The sequence below is a fragment of the Drosophila subpulchrella genome, unplaced genomic scaffold (assembly GCF_014743375.2).
Source record: "Drosophila subpulchrella strain 33 F10 #4 breed RU33 unplaced genomic scaffold, RU_Dsub_v1.1 Primary Assembly Seq64, whole genome shotgun sequence".
NCBI classification, from domain to species: Eukaryota; Metazoa; Arthropoda; class Insecta; order Diptera; family Drosophilidae; genus Drosophila; species Drosophila subpulchrella.
The window spans coordinates 591,313-613,083 of NW_023665700.1; the positions used below are offsets into that span (position 1 = coordinate 591,313).

General features: G+C 37.1%; 3 protein-coding genes across 6 annotated transcripts; 1 reads left to right on the plus strand and 2 right to left on the minus strand.

The window, feature by feature from the left end:
• Positions 1 to 237: 237 nt before the first annotated feature.
• LOC119562577 lies at positions 238 to 1,428 on the minus strand. 2 transcript variants are annotated; one of them, XM_037875792.1, is made up of 3 exons: positions 737 to 1,428; positions 534 to 669; positions 238 to 456 (listed from the first exon to the last, which is right to left on the minus strand). In XM_037875792.1, the coding sequence occupies exons 1-3, from the start codon at positions 767 to 769 to the stop codon at positions 263 to 265; spliced, it is 363 nt and encodes a 120-aa protein (XP_037731720.1). In that variant the 5' UTR covers positions 770 to 1,428; the 3' UTR covers positions 238 to 262. The 2 variants fall into 2 exon arrangements, with proteins under 2 accessions (XP_037731720.1, XP_037731721.1); XM_037875793.1 differs by having other exon boundaries at positions 526 to 669.
• An 84-nt stretch (positions 1,429 to 1,512) lies between these two features.
• LOC119562576 (type 1 phosphatases regulator ypi1) lies at positions 1,513 to 2,223 on the plus strand. Its single transcript, XM_037875791.1, has 2 exons — positions 1,513 to 1,763; positions 1,816 to 2,223. The coding sequence occupies exons 1-2, from the start codon at positions 1,568 to 1,570 to the stop codon at positions 2,097 to 2,099; spliced, it is 480 nt and encodes a 159-aa protein (XP_037731719.1). The 5' UTR covers positions 1,513 to 1,567; the 3' UTR covers positions 2,100 to 2,223.
• Positions 2,103 to 4,485, minus strand: LOC119562575 (F-box/WD repeat-containing protein 5). Of its 3 annotated transcripts, XM_037875789.1 has the most exons (4): positions 3,819 to 4,477; positions 2,966 to 3,767; positions 2,349 to 2,893; positions 2,103 to 2,290 (listed from the first exon to the last, which is right to left on the minus strand). In XM_037875789.1, the coding sequence occupies exons 1-4, from the start codon at positions 4,224 to 4,226 to the stop codon at positions 2,207 to 2,209; spliced, it is 1,839 nt and encodes a 612-aa protein (XP_037731717.1). In that variant the 5' UTR covers positions 4,227 to 4,477; the 3' UTR covers positions 2,103 to 2,206. The 3 variants fall into 3 exon arrangements, with proteins under 3 accessions (XP_037731717.1, XP_037731716.1, XP_037731718.1); XM_037875788.1 differs by having other exon boundaries at positions 2,349 to 3,767; positions 3,819 to 4,469; XM_037875790.1 differs by lacking the exon at positions 2,103 to 2,290 and having other exon boundaries at positions 2,832 to 2,965; positions 3,043 to 3,767; positions 3,819 to 4,485.
• Positions 4,486 to 21,771: the final 17,286 nt, after the last annotated feature.

Consider the following 21,771-nt stretch of genomic DNA (forward strand, 5'->3'; position numbering starts at 1 on the left):
TGTCGGCTAAGAGTTTCACTAGTAGAAAAATCTTATTTTTTGTAGTGTGCCCGAATTTTTTAAAGTTCACCCGCAATGCATGTAGCATGGTCTTACTGTCAAGCAGCTGGGTTTGTTGCCAAACGGAAACAAATCAATTGGAGCAATCAAAAAAAAGAATCTGCTGGTACACAAGGAAATATAATAAAAATAATTGGAATGTTCAAAGAATGTTTTTATTTATGTAAACTCGTCCCACGGATGCTTTGAAATCTTACCCGAGTCACATGCAGTCGAGTCCAGTCCCAATAGGCATATTGGACCTTGAGGAAGTGGGAGTCGTTTTGGAAACGGGGTTGTTACGCTGATGCTGCAGGAAGTGGCTCCAGATGTCCCTCAGCAGGCATCCTTTTACCCTCCACGCCATAGAATCCAACGCGACCTCCAGCTCCGCACTAGCTGCCAAGCTGTGGAGAGCTTGTCGAATATTGTATTACTGGTTGTTCTGCTAAAAAGATACTGCCAAATCAATTGGCCAGAACTAACTTTCTTACCGAGGACACGCCCGGCAGGATGTCCATGTAGAGAGCGAAGTCCCACTCGGAATGTTCCTTCCCACTGGGATTCTCTACTGGATCTCCTCCAGCACTTAAAATATTCTGCGGATTCGCCCTGTTGTGGTATTGCTTCCTGTCGGTGAAGTCCCACAATAATGGGCAACAGCTTGGATTAGGCGACCTTTTTCATTTGCACTGACCTCTTGCAGGCGTTTTCGGGGTCTTTCTTCCATCTTAAATTTTTAGTTTCCACACCGCTTTTGCATGAACACCGCAGGAAGCAGAATGGACCACTCAATCAACATATTCTTTGGACCGCGGCGAACGGCGTTCCTCTAAATTCATTCGCAAATTCTGATATTTTTATGGTATTTAATTAGCTCATCTCAGTACCGCGCTGAAAAACAGACCCGACGAAAAGCGTTATTGGCTTCTCGCTTACACTTATGGTTAGCCATCGGTTTTTGTCGATGTGAGTACTAGGCACTAAAAAATATATTGTCACGCTTTTTTAAGGGAATGACCAATGTCCAGCTTATGTCCTTCTTGGCAAGACCGGGAATCTGTTGCACCAAAACGTACATTATTTATCTAAAGAAAAAGCCATTGAGGAAGCATTATTCTTCCAAAGTTGTTGCCTAATAAATGGATGAATAAATGAATGAATAAATTGGAATCTAATTGTTGATCAATTTTCTAATGGTAAAGAAATCGTCAAAATTGTATTTAGTTTTGCGTTGCTATCATTTTTTTCGGAGAAACTTAATTTGCATGTCCGCTCTTTTCGGATACGGTGTGCTTAGGCCGATCAGCTGTTCGCTTCAGCGATTCTCCATGTGAACAAGAATCCGCTTAAAATTGCAACAGCGACTTTAAACGGCTGTGTGCAGAGGCTATAACGGAAATGTTTTACGTGATGCGTCAATAAATCGTATGGTGAGAAAAATACTTTTATACTCGACGCAAATAAGCAATTGTAGTGTAAATGGTTGTCAGACACTCACACTATATTCCCTTTTGTTTTGTTGAAAATGGCGCAAAAGCAGGGCAATGAGACAACCATCGGAACAACTGAAATCATTGACGACGCGGGGTCCTGTGCCGCGTCGCAGGCTCAGAGCACGCCCACACTGCAATTGCGACTAGAACATCCGCGGGACGAACGCCGGGTGGCTTTTCATGTCGGGGTTATAGACAATGAGAATTTGAATCGCAAGAAATCAAAATGTAAGCCTTTTTTACGGTCCCGCTGCTTATGGCTGATTGCCTTCCATTTTAGGCTGCTGCATATTCAAAAAACCTCTGGCGTTCGACGAGAGCTCCTCGGAAGATGACGAAGACTGCGAGCACTGCTTTGGGCATCCCGAAAAGCGGAGGAAAAACGCCAAGAAAAATGATGATGACGATGAAACTTTGTGTCCGGAAGCTACGCATCCGGATGGACCATCGACATCCACGAGAGCGGTGGACTCTATTCCACCGCCAGCAGAGCCCGCTGAATTTCCGGCGAATCAGAAAAATCCTATCGAATGCGTTGACTTTGAACAGGCGTATAGGTCGTAGCGCTTCAATTAAAAAATGTATAATTATAAACGTTAACACGAGACCAACTGGCAGCAAGCACTTGCATCTACAAATTTGAGCAGTTGGAGATTTTAAATAAGATACGGTCAGATCTTAGTCTTAAGTTCAAATGATTCGCTGACGTTATTGGGTATATTAAACTCCTTTGCTTTTGCCCGTGAGCGCCAGACCTGAGGAAACGCCGAGGTTAAACACTTCAATGGTAAAGTAGTGGTTAGTGGTACACACCTTGATTGTGTAATCGTCACTGGTGGTTACTAGCATCTCAGAGTCGCGCGGGTTGAAGGCCACACTGTTAACCACGTCTGAGTGCTTAAACTTGGCCAGACTGATACCATAGTATCGGTCCCAGAGGTAAGCGTGCTGATCTTCAGCCCCACTGGCCACGTACTCTTCGCATACGTCGAGGAAGATAAAGAAGCACTCCGTACTGGGCGTGTACGCCTTGTGGGCGCGTAGCATGTTACCCACCCGCTTGAGTGTCATAAGGTCAATCACGTGGATATCTATTTCTTGGGCGATCGGTGGCGGCTCCAAAGGGTTAATGATCACGTAGTTCTTCGGCCACGGTCGTGTGTTAACGTACAAGTATCGATGGTCCGGGCTCAGAGCCATACCGATGATGTGGCCGTGCAGATCTATCACCTTGTCCACCTTATCGAACCTGTCTTTGACCAACTCGTAATCCCACCAGTCGGGATCTGTGCGCGGTGCCTGATGTTGCTCCGCGGCCCGCTTTGCAGCTATTCTTTCCTTAAGAGTTGGTCCAGGATCTAGCTTTTTGGGAAAGTATACATTATGTATGCGCTTGAAACCGATTTGGTGCGGCGTAAAGGTCTTAGAACCTGTTGAAAAAATGAGATACTTTGGCATACTGTTCTCCATCTCGTCGAATTCTTCTTGTACATCCATAGAGTCGTACCTCTCTTCATCGCATTCGTTCGGTTCATTGGCGGAGGCAACCGCTTCCCTATATTCCTCCAAGTAGTGAATGGTAGAATCGCCGTGTCGCGACCTGGAACGCCGCTCCCTAATGTCCGGCAAGTAGTACTCTTCAGGAGTAGCGCTCCTTGTGCGTTGAAGGCTAGCAGCATGAGACAGAGGATTGCCACTGGCCTGCGAGATCGACCCCTGATCGCTTTTGTGGGGTAAAGACGCCGCACTGTGAGGTTCTTGCTCAGCCATCGTGGCCAACGGATCGTTGCTCTCGTCCAGCCACGGACACCTGGCCACCATTATGGCTCTCACTGAACTCGCGTTCCTGTTATAGAACTTGTATAGCTGGCTCATTACGGGAACGTGTTCTGAGTCAATTTCCTGGTTAGCCTTGTTGAGCCACAGAACCGAGGTGCTCACAAGATGCGCCAGCCAATGCAAATCGCCCGAGATCAAATATTGGTCACTAAACCAAGTTCCAAAAATGTCGTATGGACGGTTAACAACCCGGCAGCGTAGGTGTGACTCAGTTGCCCCCAGATAAAATACCGCAATTTCCCCAGATGTGGACTGGGGCGAGCCAAAATGGACACCGGAGACTAGGAGCAAGGTGTCGCTCTGATTGAACTGCGAGTACTGGGAATACTTCCAGCTAAACTGCTTCATGTTGTGCGCGTACTTCTCCGTACACGGGTGCTGAGCGGTCCATATCTGCAAGTATGTGATTGGTATCTATATTTTACGGATCCAATAAGGTCTCACTATCACATAGCCGTCCTTGGAACATGTGGCGAACATTTCGCCGTTGTGGGCAAAGCTCACATGCAGCACCTGGTGCGTGTGTCCATGGTTATATTCCATTGTAGGCTCCAGTCTCTGCGCCTGGACAAAGGGTATATGCATGGATAGGCGCTGATACTCCGATCGCCAGCTTTCGGCCCCTGGTTTAAGCAGAATGCTCTGAGAGGCACTGAAGTGCTCCTGAAACTTATGGCGCCATAGCAGATCGTCTTGGGCAATGCTGTGCCACCTCCGACAGCATAGGCTGGTCTTCAGGAGATCAAATACACTTAGGCGCTCGAAGACCATTAAAAGCGCAGGCTCCGGCAAAGCCCACCAGCCGAACGGATCGGGGCCAGAGGATCTGTCGTCGTTTTCCACCAACTCCATTAGATTTTTGTGTTGAAGCAGATAGCTCCCCGTTAGCGTTTGCAAATTGCTGGTGTTATGTTGTGAGCGCGCCGAAGGGTAATTTTTATTTGCTTCTGCCGCTACGAAACTGCAGACGACTTTCTCCCTTGTTGTTATTGCTATCACAGGCCAACAGAACAGCTGTTGATATAAATTATTTTCGACCTTTCTCACTGGCTGCAGTATCGATTTCGATCCACGTCCACCATCGAAAAGAACAAGAGTTCATGCATACAAACTAGAGCTTTGTCTTGACGATAGCCAATACTCACTCACGCTAAAATTAAATATTTAACAACATATGTGCATTGTATGTATGTATGGCACCGTTGATGTTTTACATTGTATACATATATGTATACAGATTTTAATATTATGTTTGAAACAAGGACCTTAGAAAATCACAATTAATTTTTTTTAACAAAAATTTCATGGTCAGAAAACAATTTCAAAACAAACCAACTATTCAGTGCACTTCTTATGCATCATAGTTTTGTCTTTATTTTTTTCATTTTTTTTACTTGAAGGTTAAAGGTAATGTTTTGAGTTTTATATAAATCTCAAAAAAATAATGATTGCACTGGTGTACTGCCAAAATGTTCCAAAAAGGATTCTGGGGGTTCCTAGTAGAATAAAGCCCCTGATCAAAAAAAGATCTTCAAATCAATTTTTTTAATAGTTTATCTCCTATTTTTTTTAAATTATACCTCGAGTTGCACTTAGCCAATTTTGGTCATTGTCAACCCTTATTAATAAGCTACATTGAGTAAATTGTGAGCTACAACTCGGCAAATTTGAAAATGTGGATTTTTTAAAAAATTTTGTGACTGTAAGGCGTCTGTAATATCGAAAAAATCGACCCTAAAGTGACCGTCCGTTAGCAAGCCATAATTTTATTTATTAGTAGCAAGGTCGCCAGTTTCGCCTGCGGAAACTTCGTAAATAATATAATTCTATACATTTGACTCCTAATTTCCACACCACCATTGAGGTAGGAGGTAGGTTTAAGCTCGTTTTTGTTGTGGTTTCCCCATGAACCTAATCCTCAATGCAAATATTGAATTAATTGAACTCTTATCTATTAATTTCAAAATTTTACAATTTCTGCAAAACTTTCCTAAAAACGATATTTTTGGATTTTCTCACTGTTGCTGGTTAATAATTATATTAATTTAATTAATAATAAGTTGGCGAAAAGGTGATAGGGAAATCCGTGAATCTATTTGCATAAACATTTATATGTTTCCAGTTACAAGATGTCCGTTGATCGTAGCTGTTCCGTCGTTGAGAATAATAACGCCGTCATCGATGATTGTTAGCGGCTCGAGGTGGCTCGTGCGAGTCGAACAGTGTGCGTTGCCCCCTGAGTGGAGTTGTTGTGCGCATGTTGTGTAGGGCATTTCTCTGCAGAACGTTGTTGTAAGGGCAGCGGTGCAGTTTCCAATCGGCATAATTTTGTTACCGCAGTCAGCTATAATATCGCCTTCAGCAAAATTAAGAATAGTGCCGTTGTGTTCAACGGGGTGCAAGATTATTTTTTTACATGCTATGTAAGGCTTAGGGTATTTTAATATAAAGTGTAAAAAATTATTATCTAATAGAACTTTTATTTGAGCGACTTCCATTAGGTCAGTAATAGTAATATTTGTAGAATGTTCATTGATTAAATTTTGTAAATCGTTTGAGTCTAAAATCGCGGGGTTAATTATTGCATAGCAAATTTTCATATAAATTTTCTGTATTTATCTGTTTTGTTTTTGCATTTTTTACCAAAATGTTTACCGCGTTTGTTATGCTGTTTATTTGTTCTTGGGTCTTTGTGTTAATATTTATTTGCCTGTTTTCTGATTCTATGAGTTCTTTCTGTGTAAATTTTATGTTCTCGAAGTCATCGAAATCTGGAGTACCGGCTACAATTTTTAATGCAGTACCTAATAAATTAATGCTTCTTGCGTGTCTATGATGAATATTTACTGTACCTATGAGAGTCCTAATGTGTCGTAAATCTGAATCTAATATTTGTCTCATATGTGACTGAGGGAAATGGTTTCTCATTTCTTCTGTTTCCTTTACTAATTCCGAGAACAGGGTTAGGTTACTTGAGTGCTTAAGGTATTGGAAGTCTTTCCAAATAGTTACATCCCCGTCCATGATTGGTATGTAATTTGAAGTCGTGTAGTCGGTCATTTTTGCTGTTATGGATACGGCGAGAAGTATTATTGTCCAAAACCTAGTGTGTTGGAGAAAAAAGGAAAATAAGATTTATTTAATTTACCTCAAGTTATCCTTATGGACCACCCTCCCTTTTATTAAGACTGTGGTCCCCAAGTCTGCTTCTATAATTTCTTCAGAATACAAATTTGAGAGTTTGTTTCCCAATCTCTTGTTTGATTTTACAAGGACCCTGTCTCCTACCTGAAAATTTCTGTCTTGTCTTGTTTTATTTAATCTTTCCAGTTGAATATTTTGTGCATTTAAAACTTTATCCCTAATTTCTGTGTTTAGCTCTATGGTCGACGAGTGTATTACGTCGATGGGTCGTTTATTTGTTACTGAGTGAATGGTTTTATTATATTCTATAGTCGCGAGAAGTATTAGTTCAACCGTGTCTTTAATTCCTCTTTCGATTTTTAAGCACCGTGCAATTTCTGCCAGTGTACTGTGGAATCTTTCCACTTGTCCGTTTGACGTACTATGATGTGGCGGTGCATTAACAATTTGTATGTCAAACTGGTTACTTAGAAGGGTCTTAATTGTTTCGGATTTAATAGAAGGCTCATTGTCGCAATATATGGTTTTTGTTCGTCGATAGAAATTAATAAGCTGTAAAATCGCGGTTTGTACGTCTGCAATGGTTCTGGAAGCGATTGGTTGAACAATTGAAAATTTTGATAATTTGTCTACACAAGTAAGAAAGTATTTTTTATCTGTAGAAAATATGTCAATATGTAGTAATTCGCCAGTATATGAGGGAATCGGTGTTTCTCCGAGAATCTGTTTCTGAGGATGTCGATCATATTTTGCCTTTTGGCAGGTTTTACAATTAACGACGACCTCATTTGCCATATGAGTCATTTTGGGGAAAAAATAGTCTTGCATAATCTGCTTCACGTTTTCCTGAGCGGCTCTATGAGCCCTGTTATGTTCTGACACCGTAATTTCTTTTTGTTCATTTTTGTCTAAGATGTCAGTCACCATGCGGTTCGTGTAACGGAATATGGTTGTCGGGAATGTTTCTATTAATTTATGCTGAATAAATGCCAGTACTGGAAGTTCGCATAAAATTGCATTGACTACGTCTTTCTTGACCACATCGCATACTCTCTGTATAAGTGTTTCTCTATCCGAGAAATACAAGAGATGTCGAGTCTTTTCACCGAACATAATGACCGTTCTAACTGAAGCAGTTCCGCTTTCCTCTATTATTATTTGGTTCCGAAAGCAGTTGACCGGCTTGTCTGTTTTTTCGATAGTGTAGGTGAGTGATAACTCGCTATGTATTGTGGCAATATCTGACTGCGCATCCTCTTCCAGTGAGTGGATGTGCTGTCGGGACAGCGCGTTAGCGACGTAATTCTCTTTTCCTGGCTTGTAAAAAATTTGGGCGTTATGCTCGTCAATAAAAGCTTTCCACCGCTTAATTTTGGCGTTTGGATTGCGATCTGAGACGGCAAAAGTGAGTGGTTGATGGTCAGTAAAAATGTTCAAATTTTTCACGCCATATAGGTAGTTCCTGAGGCTCTTTAGGGCCCATACAATTGCTAGTAACTCCCTTTCATTCGTTGCAAAGTTTAGTTCCCTGTCTTTTAAAGTTCGTGATATCATGGTTATGGGTTTTCCGTCCTGTGATAGGACTGCTCCCAAACCGAAAGACGAATCATCTGTCGTTAGGTCGAACGCTCTTTTGTAATTTGGGTATAATAACATTACATTTTCAGATGCGAGAACATTCTTAAGCTTCTCGAAAGCCTGGCGATGATTCTCATCAAAGTTAATTGGTATTTTCTTTGATTGTCCAGCACCCACTTTGCCGTTATCACCTTTTAGGATGTCACTTATAGGTTTTGCAATAGACGCGAAGTCTTTAATAAAACACCTATAGTAACTTGCTAATCCAAGGAATGACCTGACATTGAATAGTGTGGTTGGTTGCTCGTAGTTACGAATCTACATCTACTTTGTTTGGGCATGTTCTTATACCTCCTCGTGAAACTACGAAACCTAAATACTCTACGCTTTCTTTAAAAAAATTTGATTTCTCACGCGCAACCCTCATATTGGCCTCATATAGCTTGTCCAAGACCCATGCTATGTGTTTCACATGTTCATGAATATTTTCTGAAAAAATAATTACGTCATCGACGTAGACATAGCAAGATTTCCCTATTTGTTCTCTGAGCACATCGTCGATGGCTCTCTGAAAAATGCTGGGTGCATTCTTCAATCCAAAGGGAAGTCTACAGAATTCGTATTTCGCATTTCCTACTGAGAAGGCCGTTTTCTCCCTGTCACTTTCGGCGAGTAATATCTGGTGAAAACCAGACTTCAAATCCAAAGTGGTAAAGTACTTTGCCTTGCCCAAATTGGCCAAGATGAAAACTACATTCGGAATAGGATATTTGTCGTCTACTGTCTTTAAATTAAGTTTTCTAAAGTCTATTACAAGGCGTTTTTTTGTGTTTCCCTGTTCATCAGTCCCTTTCTTATCTACAACCCAAACCGGGTTGTTGTATGGAGACCGAGATGGTCGAATTATGCCGTCCCGTAACATAGCCTGTGTTTCTGTATTTACAAAGTCGGACACACCCATCGGGTATGGGTACAATTTTGAATATATTGGGTCTTCATTCTCCGTCCGGATAGTACCGATGATATTAGTGTTGTAAGGCAGCGCCTCATTCGGTTCTGCAAATACACCCGTGCGGTTTTCTAACATTGACTGGAATTTTTCCATAATTTCGTGGGGTACCTCGATGTCATCAACTTTTGTAAAATTAACATTTTCACATTTCAAAAACTTAATTTCTTCCGAATTGCTGTTAGTTATTAACTTTCTGAATTTTAGGTCAAGTACGACGTCGGTTTTTTTTAACAAGTCCAGTCCAATTATTCCGTCAAACGTTGTTAAGTTCGGTAATAAGAAGAATGTTGTAGTTGTGTTAAATAGGTTTAAGATGCATTTTTTGTTTACAGTGTTGTACCCATGGATTGATTTTACAGACTGGCGTTCCGCCTTGACTGTCCGCGCGGACTGAGCAGAAACCCCAGTGGGACCATCTGGGACGGAGCAAGGGACAGGCGGCGGTGCGTCGAAAGGAGTGATCCTGGAGAGCGCAGCCTCTGTTCACCCTAGTCTGAGAACGGTGACGCTTCCCTAAGCCCGTACGGCTGATCCCCTCGCGGGTCCGAGTCGTTACAAGCAGTCACCGAGACAACGCGTCAGGGACGAGCGGCGAGCGAGCGTCTTCAGGGAGCCGCAAGGATCTTCAGGGAGCTACAGGACTGGAACACCGAGTCAACAAGGCGAGAGGTCGTCGAGATAACCAGGACCGTCGGAAATACCCCAGGCCCCAAGTGTCGAGTCAAGGCCAATCAAGCTACCTAGATATTTATACTAATATACCCGCAATAAACCCACTACGAACCCGTAAAGTCTGTGCTTTCTCACTGAGCTACTGGGCGGTCACGTTTATATAAATTTGGTGGGACGAACACACAATCTACTGAGCTAGCCGCACGAATCTCGTACCGAGCAAACCACAAAAATCAGTTCGTTACAACACATAATGAATTCGCTTCTAGAACCTACAAACCATCAGGCGTTAACAAAAATTGCAATGTTAAATGTAGGAGATTTAATAACCCAAGTAGTAAATTTTGAATTGAATCCATTAAAAGAGGAGATCGGGAGCTATATAAAAAAGATTAAAGCTTTTCAGATAGAGATTATTGATCCCAATATTAAATGCGACACGTCTTATGAGATCATCAAATCGGTTAAAGAATATAAGGGTGAGAAAGACAATTATGTTAGTTGGAGGGAATCAGCTGAAATAGCTATTGGGAAATATGCCAGAGGCAGTTAATGGTTTTATTATGCCTTATCAATATTAAGAAATAAAATAACGGGAATGGCAAATATTGTAACATCCACAGGAACAATATTAATTTAAGGTTTAACCAAGACAATAATCAGAACTAAAATACTTACAGTAATTATAATCAAAATAAAAATAGTTCCTGGATCTCGGGCAGGTTTAATCAACAAAATCAGTGGAACACTTATAGGCATCCACAAAATAAGCCAGAGTCAATGGAGATAGACGAGTCTGTTCAGATTCAGAATAGGGCCAATAACGGTTATAATCAAGGCTATAACAAATATCAAATTAACAATAATAGTCAGAACAATGGGATCAAACCAAAAGAAATGAAACCCAAAACAGTCAGCAAGTTTAAGCCTATACTAAAAAGGTATCAACTGGAACTGTTAACCAACCGGCTAACAAGACGATGAGATTGAGAAGGACCAGAAGAAGAAAACACCATTCTTCCATTAAAGGAATTTATATTAAAAAATACTTTGATGAAAGGACTCAAATCAGATCTGAATCGGAAGTGGGTAATCAAAGCGAATTTAGTTTGGGATATAAAAATCCTGAACACGCCGTCGTTGAATTATCCCACAAAAATAAAAGTTTAAGATATATAAATCCTGAACAGGCCTTCGTTGAATTATCCGACACATATAAAAGTTTGGGAATTACAAATCCTGAACATGCCGTCGTTGAATTATCCGACAAAACTAAAAGTTTGGGAATTAAAAATCCTGACCATGCCGTCGGTGAATTATCCGACAACCAAAAAATAAGAAGTATAAAAATATCATCAGCAGATCAAAGAAAAGATTTGGAGAATGAAATATTGATATTATCAATGAGGATCATTCAAAAATATTCGTTGATTTTGTCAAATCTTGGAAGAGATAAATATTTTTCCACAATTGACGATTGAACAACATTACAAAGACTTAATTGTCATAATAAAAGTTTTGCCGAACGCAAAAATGAAAATTTCGATTGAAAAATCAAAGTTCTTTAAATTAGAAACCAAATTTTCGAGAGCTTAGAATTACGGGATATTACAGAAAATTTGTGATTCGGACTCTCATTCGATAATATTAACATACTTAATCCTTTTATCTAAATCAAACAAACTCAAATACCAGTTACATTAATATTTATCATATTTACATTTATATATTTAAGTATCCTATAATCATACTATAATCATGAATAGTCAAATGCAGAGAATGTTTAATATTCAAGCCACGGCAAATCCACAAAGAAATTCTACCAGAAAGTTATATTTCCGACATTGAAATAAATATTCCCAACAATGAAAATACCCTAGAAGAAAATATTATTGTGGAATTGACGAACCAATTACCTTCAATATACCCAAAAGTCCCAATGAATCCGGACGATTCAAATTGGAATGGGGGGAGTATAGACAGTTTATAAGCAACTTTGAGTCGAGTGCCAATCTCCAAATATCTCTGACTGACTCCGAGGTAAGTCCGTAGTCAGGTGTTTCTCTCAACTACGATTTCAAAATATTTCCACCCAGATCAGTTTCACACACTATGCATCAAACAGATACTGTAAACATCCAAGCCGCTAACGTAATCCCCAGAGCGAGCCCTCAAGACCGCTAACGTAAACACAAGATCCCCAGAGCGATTCCTAAAGTCCGCTAACGTAAACACCAATTTCCGGCCGAATATTAATTTCAAATTTAATTGGAAAATTGCATCATCCTATTTTTCGACTCTCTTGAGTAACTCTCTTAATCAAGTTTGAGATAAACAATTTTGAGATAAATCTCTTAAGCCGATGTTTGATGGTTGATCATTAAACTCGAGGTAGGGTAGTCCGTTTTTGAGAATCGAATCGAGCAGTTGAAACGAATGTAGAGTTGAGAGCAGTGAATAAAAAAAAAGTTTGACATATTATATTGTAATAGGAATAAGTGTAGTTGAAAAAGAAAAAAAATTTACTAGTGAGAAAGTTATTTTACACACACACGCATGCAAATTAAGTTTCTCACTCGTGATTTAATTAAAAAAATTTATTTTTATTTTTTAATCACTTAATCACTATTACAATTTTTCAATAGGTCGAACTTAGTTTATTCACTGCTCGTTTACTTTTTACTCGATTAGTACTACTGCTCGATTCGGATCTCAAAAACGGACTGCCTGATCTCTAGTTCAATGATCAATAATCAAACCTCGGCTTAAGAGAATTTATCCCCAAAAATTGATAAAGAGAATGACTCAAGAGAGTCGGAAGATAGGATGATGCAATTTGCCAATTAAATTTGAAGTCCAATCTTGGCCGGAAATTGGTGTTTACATAAGCGGAGTTTAGGGACCGCTTTGGGGATCTTTTTGTTTACGTTAGCGGACTCGGGGCTCGCTTTGGGGATCTTTTGTTTACGTTAGCGGACTGGATGTTTACAGCATCCGTTTGATTTGGGCTGCGTGAAATTGATCTGGGTGGGAATGATTCGGAGGCCTGGTTGACAGAAATAGCTGACCACGGATTTATCTCGGGTCTGTCAGAGTTATTTGGAAATTAGCTCTCGGCTCAAAGTTGTTTATAAATTGGGTAAGAGCCCCTAAATAATGTGTCATATAACTCCCCCCATTCTAAATTGAATCGTCCCGATTCATTGGAACTGATGGGTATATTGAATGTAATTGATGGGTTAATTCGACAATGATATTTTCTTCTAGGGTATTTTCATTGTCGGGTATATTATTTATTTCATTATCGGAAATATTGTTTTCTGGTTCAATTTCTATATGAATTTGCCATGGTTTGAATATTAAAAATTTTCTGAATTTGATTATAATCATAATAATTAAATATATAAATGTGAATATGATTAATATTAACGTAACTGGTATTTGAGTTTGTTTAATTTGAATAAATGAATTTAGTATGTTAATATTATCGAATGTGAGTTCCGAATCATTAGATATATTATATTCGGATACTAAAAAATCTGTATATTTTCGAGCTGTGATGTATTCCAATATCTTATTGTCTACATTGGTGTAGGAAATATTATTAATTTTAGTGGTGCCATTAAAAGTTATTAAATATGACCCATTTAAATGAGTGTCATTAACTGTATTTTCTCCATTTACAAAAATGGCTCCATATTGGATTACATCTACATTTTTATTTTTTTCTCGGATTTTGTTACAAAAGGATTTTTCTCCATTTAGTAATCTAGTGAAACAAGAGCCTTCTGGGTTAAGTGTGCAATAATTATTAAATATTTCCGTCTTAAAATTAGACATTACATAGTACTTATTTCTACATTTTGCGACGTGATTATCAATTAATATCATCATCATTTCATCATCATCATTATGTGAAATGGATCTTGAATTGTAAACGTCACAACGATCGGTAATAATAGGGTATTTTATGTAAATTATAATAAGATCTTGATGCAAAGCGATTTTAAATTCAGATATATCTAAAAGGTCTGTTATAACTACAGGTCTATCTTCGTGCTTATAAATTTCTTGTATATCATCATTGTTTAGAATTTTAGTATTAAATACATCAATTTTGGCGAGTGTAATTGTGTCCATTAAATTCATAAGATCGTAAGTAAGCAAGCGCAGACGATATTTTCTAAGTGGAATTTCTTGATCTTTAAAGGCTGTTTTGAATTGTTTAGATAAAGATTTTATTTCTTTAAATATTTTAGAATTAATAACGAATTGATCGTTATTATTTTGTATTAAATCATCGATTTTATTTTGGACTGTTATGAAATCATCATGATCTGGTGTTCCCGCTATCCATTTCCAAATGGTGCCTATTTCATTAATGCCTCTTTTTGATCTACTGGGTATAATTTGAGAGATAAGTATTTTGATAATTTTTAAATCGTGGGATATTTCCCAAAGAAAATTCTTGTTGTCGTGACCCTTTAGAAATTCTGTTTCAAGATTAATTATTTCTCTATAAAGACTTATATTAGTTATATGAAATAAATCTGCGTATGATTCATAAATAAGAACATCTTTGGTATCCTTGTAAAGAAGGAAATCATGGTTCGTGTAATCCATAATTTCGGATTTGGTTGTAGCTACCAGCAATAATAAGTACATTATTGAAATCATTATCTGTAATTTGAAACAAGTTATTTAATATTATCTTTATGAATCGTACGGTTTCTGTTATTTATAATAACTTTATTTGGGAGATTTTCCTTAACTACTTGTTTTTTATATCTAGAATTAAGCTTGTTTCTTTCCCCGTGTTTCTTTTCGTAAATTACCTCTCCTTCGTGATAATTCTTATTTTGTCTATCTTTATTGTGAAAATGCAACATTTTCTCTTGGGCTTGCTGCAATAATTTAGGAGTATCATCGTGTTTGATTTTATTAAATAATATATCAAAAGGTCGATGATTGCTTATTGAATGAATTGTTAAATTGTATTTTCGTGCTGCTCTAATTATAATTTCGGAATAATCAATTAAATTTAGCTCATCTTTAATGCAGCGAGCAATTTCTGTTAAGGCAGAGTGTGCCCTTTCTATTTGTCCGTAAGACGTACTATGTCGAGGATCTGCAAAGAATAAAGATATCCCATTTCTTTGTGAAAAAGATTTAAATTGGGATGAAGAAAAACTTGGTTCGTTATCTATCATCAAAGATTTGGCTAATGGAAATTGTTGTAGAATTTCTGAAACTTTATTTTCCATATTTAGTTTATTATTTATTTTACGACTAAGTATTTCGAATACGAATCTATACAGGTAATGAATATAAGATTTTGGGCGTAATATATGTCAAGATGCAAATTTTCACCTTCTCTTTCTGGAATAGGTGCTTGACCGATAGGAATCTGTACTGGGTGTCTGTTGTATTTGTTTTGATTGCAGATTGTGCAATTCTTTATTAACTCCTTAAGCTTTTTGTATAAATTGGGCCAATAATAAAGTCTAGTTATTTGTTTATAATTTTCATCAAGCCCTCTATGAGCTCTACAATGAGTTTCTGTGATAATAAGAGATCTGTCTTCAGCGTTCTCGACATCCTGGACAAATGTCTTAGTGTATAAGAATGTATTTATAAAATTGTCCTTAAGTGGTTTTTGAATTCTGTAAAAATCTTCTAGAGTACAGTGAACTCCTATTGTTATATTGGAAGGAATATATTCTTTTAAGATTGATACTAAATTTTCTGGAGTGTCATACTCTATTATATGTCTAGTATTTCCAAATACATTAATCGACTCATGTATTGTATACCTCCCCGTTGCTATTAGCAATTGTTGCTTAAACTGGTTTAAGGGTTTTCGGGTTTCTTGTATTACATTCTCAAAACTACTCTCTGCTGAATGCTGAGTATTTTGATCTGAGACCGATTCATTACTTTCCGTTAAGTTATTTATTTGAATCCTTGATAAAGCGTCCGCAACAACATTTGTTGCTCCTGGCTTGTAAATAATTTTGGGTGAATAGCTTTCAATAAAGGAATACCATCTTTTCATCTCAATATTTGGATTTTTTTGAGAAATGGAAAATGAAAGAGGTTGATGATCGGTATAGATCTCGATGTTGTTAACCCCATATAAGTAATTTCGAAGATTTTTAAAAGCCCATACAATAGCTAAAAGTTCCTTTTTATTTGTTGCGTATAATTGTTCGGTTTTTGTCAGAGTTTTTGAAATAAATGTAATTGGTTTTCCTTCCTGAGAAAGAACAGCACCAATTGCTAAGTCAGTTGTTAGGGTAAATTTTTTATTATAGTCCGGTTGTACTAGTTCTACTTGTGCAATTAAGTTTTCTTTGAGCTTGTTAAAAGCTCTTACAGCTGAATCATCAAACTGTATTAAAGTTTAACGTGATGCCTTTTTTGATACTTTGCCGTTTTGGCTCTCTAAATATTTTGTTAAAGGTTTAGCTATCTTTGCGTAATTTTGCACAAATTTTCTGTAATATCCTGTAAGGCCTAGGAAGCTTCTAAGCTCTCGAATATTTTTAGGTATCTGATATTTTACAATTGTAGAGATTTTTTCGGGATCGGTTTTGATCACATTGTGAGAAACAACGTAACCGAGAAAATTGGTTTCTAATTTAAAGAACTTTGATTTTTCAATTGAAATTTTCATGTTTGCGTTCAGCAAAATTTTAATAATGAGAATTAAATCTTTGTAATGTTGTTCAATTGTTTTTGAAAATATAATTATGTCATCCATATAAACGTGACATGTTTTACCCACTTGTTCTTTTAAAATATCATCCATCGCTCGTTGGAATATTCTTGGAGCGTTGGTCAAACCGAAAGGCATTCTTAGGAATTCGTATTTCCCGTTGTTTATTGAAAATGAGGTTTTCTGAATGTCTGGTTCATTCATGAGAATCTGATGAAATCCAGATTCCAAATCAATTGTTTAGAGGTATTTGGCTTTCCCAAGATTTGACAAAATCACTGAAGGGTCCTGCATTGGATATCTATCTGGTATTGTATTTTCATTAAGTTTTTTATAATCAATTACGAGTCTGAGTTTTGGAGTTCCGTCTTCATTGAAACCCTTTTTTGGTACTACTAGTACTGGTGAATTATAAGGGCTTCTACTTGGCCTTATAATTTCTTCTTTTAACATTCGACTTATTTCAGAATTTACAAAATCTGAAGCTGATAGAGCATAAGGGTATTGTTTGCTGTAAATGGCCCTATCATTTACGGTGTTTATTTCACCGCGGATATCTGTCCTAAATGGAATCTGCATATTTACTTTTGAATGCTCTTCATTGATAATATTTAATATTTCGTTCTCCAGATCTTTTCTTTGATCTGCAGACGATATTTTTATGTTGTTTATTCTTTGATTGTCGGGTAGTTCAACGACGGCGTGTTCAGAATTTTTAAATTCCAAACTTTTATTTTTGTCGGATTTCTCAACGACGGCGCGTTCAGGATTTTTAATTCCCAAACTTTTATTTTGGTCGGATATTTCAACGACGGCGTGTTCGGAATTTTTGAATTCCAAACTTTTATTTTTGTCGGATTTTTCAACGACGGCGTGTTCAGGATTTGTATATCCCAAACTAGATTCGCTTTGATTACCCATTTCAGATTCGGATCTGATTTGAGCTTTTTCATCAAAGTATTTTTTTAATATAAACTCTTTTAATGGAAGATTGGTGTTTTCTTCTGTTAAAGAATGTTGGTTTAATATGTTTCCGTTATCATAATTTAATTTTTCTTCTATTCCATTATATTTAATTACTCCCTTAGCTGTATCAATTACCGCTCCTATTTTTTTTAATAGCCGACCAGTAAATCTGAGTTTAGCCCATCTATTTCATAAAAAGTATATCGCGTATCAAAAATAGTTATCATATGATAAAATTTAATTATTGAATATCCATTCACTGTGGATACTCTTTTGTAAATTGGAAGCTCGTTCTTATTTTTATAAATTCCTGTTCTTATATAACACGAGGTTGCCCCAGTGTCAATTAATATTTTTAATTTTTTATTTATTTTTGGATCATTTCTAACTAAGTAGGGTAAGCCTACTCCTGACTTTTGTCTAAAAAATGGTTCTCCTCAATGTTATTTAGTCTCATCGTCTTGTTAGCCGGTTGGTTAACAGTTCCAGTTGGTACCCTTTTATTTTGGGCTTGGCCTTGCTGAGTGTTCTGGGTCTCAAATTTTTTTGTTTGATCCCACTTGTTCTGACTATAATTATTATTTTGATATTTATTATAACCTTGATTATAGCCGTTGTTAGCCTTATTCTGAGCGTGGATAGACTCGTCTACCTCCATTAGTTCCGGCTTATTTTGTGGCTGCCTATAGGTGTTCCACTGATTTTGTTGGTTATTATTAAATCTACCCTGGTTCCAAGAATTATTTTTATTCTGATTATAATAACCATAAGTATTTTTGTTCTGGTTGTTGTCATGATTAAACCTTAAATTATTATTGTTTCGCTGGTTACTGTAACTATTGTTTTGCTGTCTTGTCTTGTGGTTGAAATGTGTTTGTCCATTTCCACTAGAGTTTGGCTCGCTATGTTTTCTCTGAGTAGTAGAGAAACTATTTGCGAAATGAGCCCTCATGTTGTTGCTTTCCAATTCCTGAACTATGACCATTGCATTTGGTAGGTCAGGTGGATTCATTGAGAAAATAGTATCTGAAATTTGGCCGTTGAGGCCGGTAATGAAAACTCTAAGAGCTGTCTTCCTATGTTTCTCATTCATTTCCGCTGTTATAGGTTTGTTTCTACCGTAGGTCATAATAGTTTTATTAATTAGCAGAGTTAATTTTCTATTAACTGTACCATAATAATCCATTATGGATAATTTTCCTTGACTCAATACACTTAATTCCTGTTCAATAATGTGAATTGGTCGTTTGTCGCTAAAGACGAAGTCAAGTCTGGCCATTATGGCATCGAAATTTAATACAGCACCGTTATGGGTTAAGGCATCGTTTGCCATTCCTGTTATTTTGTTTCGTAATATAGATAAGGCAGAATAAAATCTTTCACTCCCTCTGGCATATTGCCCCATGGCTACTTCTGCCGATTCTCTCCAGCTTACATATTTATCCTCTTCACCTTTATATTCCCTAACAGATTTGATGATCTTATAAGATGTGTCGCATTTTATATTTGGATCTACAATCTCTATCTGATAATCCTCAACCGTTTTAATTTTGTGAGAAAGCTGCGATCTTAAGTTAACGATCTCCTCCTTTAATGGATTTAATTCAAAATTTACAATTTGCTTAATTAAATCTCCTACATTTAACATGGTATTGTTTGTTATTGCCTGATGGCTTGTATTTTCTTGTGGCGGATTCATGTGGAGTCTTTTATTTGCTCCAGTCTGGCTTGTTGAAGGTTCTGACATTTTGAGAACTTTTTCAAAATTTGAAATTAACTCTTCCACTTTGTATATTTATATTTTCTTTCTTACAAATTTTTTTTATATAATAATAATAATAAAAAAATATATGATAATAATAATAAAAAAATATAGTATGGCTCACGAATCGTCCTTAATTTTTTCTTCTCGTTGTTTTTTTGCCTGTTGGGGTCGTCCCTATCCTGAATGATGATCCTGATTGGGGTCGTCCTTCTTTTTTCGTTTTTAGATTTTGTCTTGGGGTCTTTCTTCTTTAATTCCTTTTTTAAATTGGGGTCTTCCTTCTTTTCCAATATTTGGCGAGGGATTGCCCTTCAGCCCGTTTTCTTAAAATGTCTTTTGTTGAATTGTTGATATTGAAGAATTTTTTATTTTTTGATTTTAAACATTTGTTTAATTAAATTGTTTTTCACAATGTTTATTTTTTTCGATGAAATTTTATGTCACTTTTTGATTTTTATATTGTCCGAGCAGTGAATTTATGTTACGGTCACTATTTTGTAATTTGAGATTTTAAGGGGATTATTTCATTAATTATTTTCCACCTTAGTTTTTTTGATCAACACAAACTTTTTATTTTTTTGCCGGTTGTATAGAGTTTAAGGGGATTATTGCATTTATTGATTTCCACCTTATTTTTATCAACACAGGCTTTATTTATTCGTCGGTTGTATCGGGATTTTTTGGCCGCGCTAAATTCCTTTTTTCACTTTAAAACTTTTTTGTGTTTATTTTAAAGCTTTGCTTTTTTTGAATTTTTTAATCGCACGGCCCCACGTTGGGCGCCAATTAAGTTTCTCACTAGTGATTTAATTAAAAAAATTTATTTTTATTTTTTAATCACTTAATCACTATTACAATTTTTCAATAGGTCGGACTTAGTTTATTCACTGCTCGTTTACTTTTTACTCGATTAGTACTACTGCTCGATTCGGATCTCAAAAACGGACTGCCTGATCTCTAGTTCAATGATCAATAATCAAACCTCGGCTTAAGAGAATTTATCCCCAAAAATTGATAAAGAGAATGACTCAAGAGAGTCGGAAGATAGGATGATGCAATTTGCCAATTAAATTTGAAGTCCAATCTTGGCCGGAAATTGGTGTTTACATTAGCGGAGTTTAGGGACCGCTTTGGGGATCTTTTTGTTTACGTTAGCGGACTCGGGGCTCGCTTTGGGGATCTTTTGTTTACGTTAGCGGACTGGATGTTTACAGCATCCGTTTGATTTGGGCTGCGTGAAATTGATCTGGGTGGGAATGATTCGGAGGCCTGGTTGACAGAAATAGCTGGCCACGGATTTATCTCGGGTCTGTCAGAGTTATTTGGAAATTAGCTCTCGGCTCAAAGTTGTTTATAAATTGGGTAAGAGCCCCTAAATAATGTGTCATATAACTTGCATGTCTTCTGTTTATTAGAACTCCACTTGCATATTGGAGACGGGAGTGAAAAAAGCCGTGAAACTATTTTTTAACATTTTTTTTTGATAAAACATAGGAACGCAGTTTTAGTTTGAGAGTAAAAAAATTAGTTTGTATGGTATTAGTTATGCCCTTTGAATGAAATGTGTTAATTCCGTTAAAAGATATCAGTGGGTATTATAAAAAACTTGTATTTAAGCGAATCTCATATTCCCCGCCAGTACTCATATTTTCATTAGGTATCCACCTGTATTAGATTTATTCGCAAATTTTCTGTGTTATCAAACGCCTTTTCAAAAAGTCTTTTAAATAGTACATGTAGTACATAGTACACACTTAACGTCTTGGAAATTTTCATATGCCAAAGAGCGAAACAGCACGATGTGAAGGCCATGAAGTCACAACGGACCTGGAAAGGTTATGAACTGCAACTTTTAAAATCACTGTGACATTATTTATAACATAGAAATGGCATAAGAAAATACTAAAAAAACAAATGGAATTTTGCGGCTGTTGGTGGTCACTTGTTTTACCAATTTATACTTAGCACGCGTCCTCGAATTATTTACGAATTTCTTTTTAATTTAACATATATGTGAAACCGTTTTTGCTGCAGGAACTACTTGCAATTTCTTATTGGGTTCTTATATTTAGTAGTTAAGATAGCTTTGTATTGTTTGTTTGGTAACAGTGTTGCGCCGGAAATTCTAAATTCAGTATTAATCAACGTTCATGTTATTCCCTTGCCTTAAATTACTTAAAATTGAATTCAAAAGAATTTAATGCAATCGCCCTTAGGCGAGACTGAGCAGGTGCGATCCTGAGGCCGTTGATCGTTGAATATTGAAATAGTTTAACGCGGATCGTTCCCGATGATCGCTGATGTCGAACGATGCAAAGATGGCTGCCGCCGCGCTGTATACAGCTGTGGCTTGCCTCCTCGCTTGTCAATTTGAGGTTATGTGCAGCGCAAGCCGATGGATGGTTATGCTATACGAATGTAGCCACTGTGAGGTTATGTAGCTACCCAATGTGACTTCCTTGGGGTAGGTCAGGTGCTGCCGGATTGATTGCTGGAATCTTTACAAGACGATTAGAATCGATCTTGCATTTGCCGTAGTTTC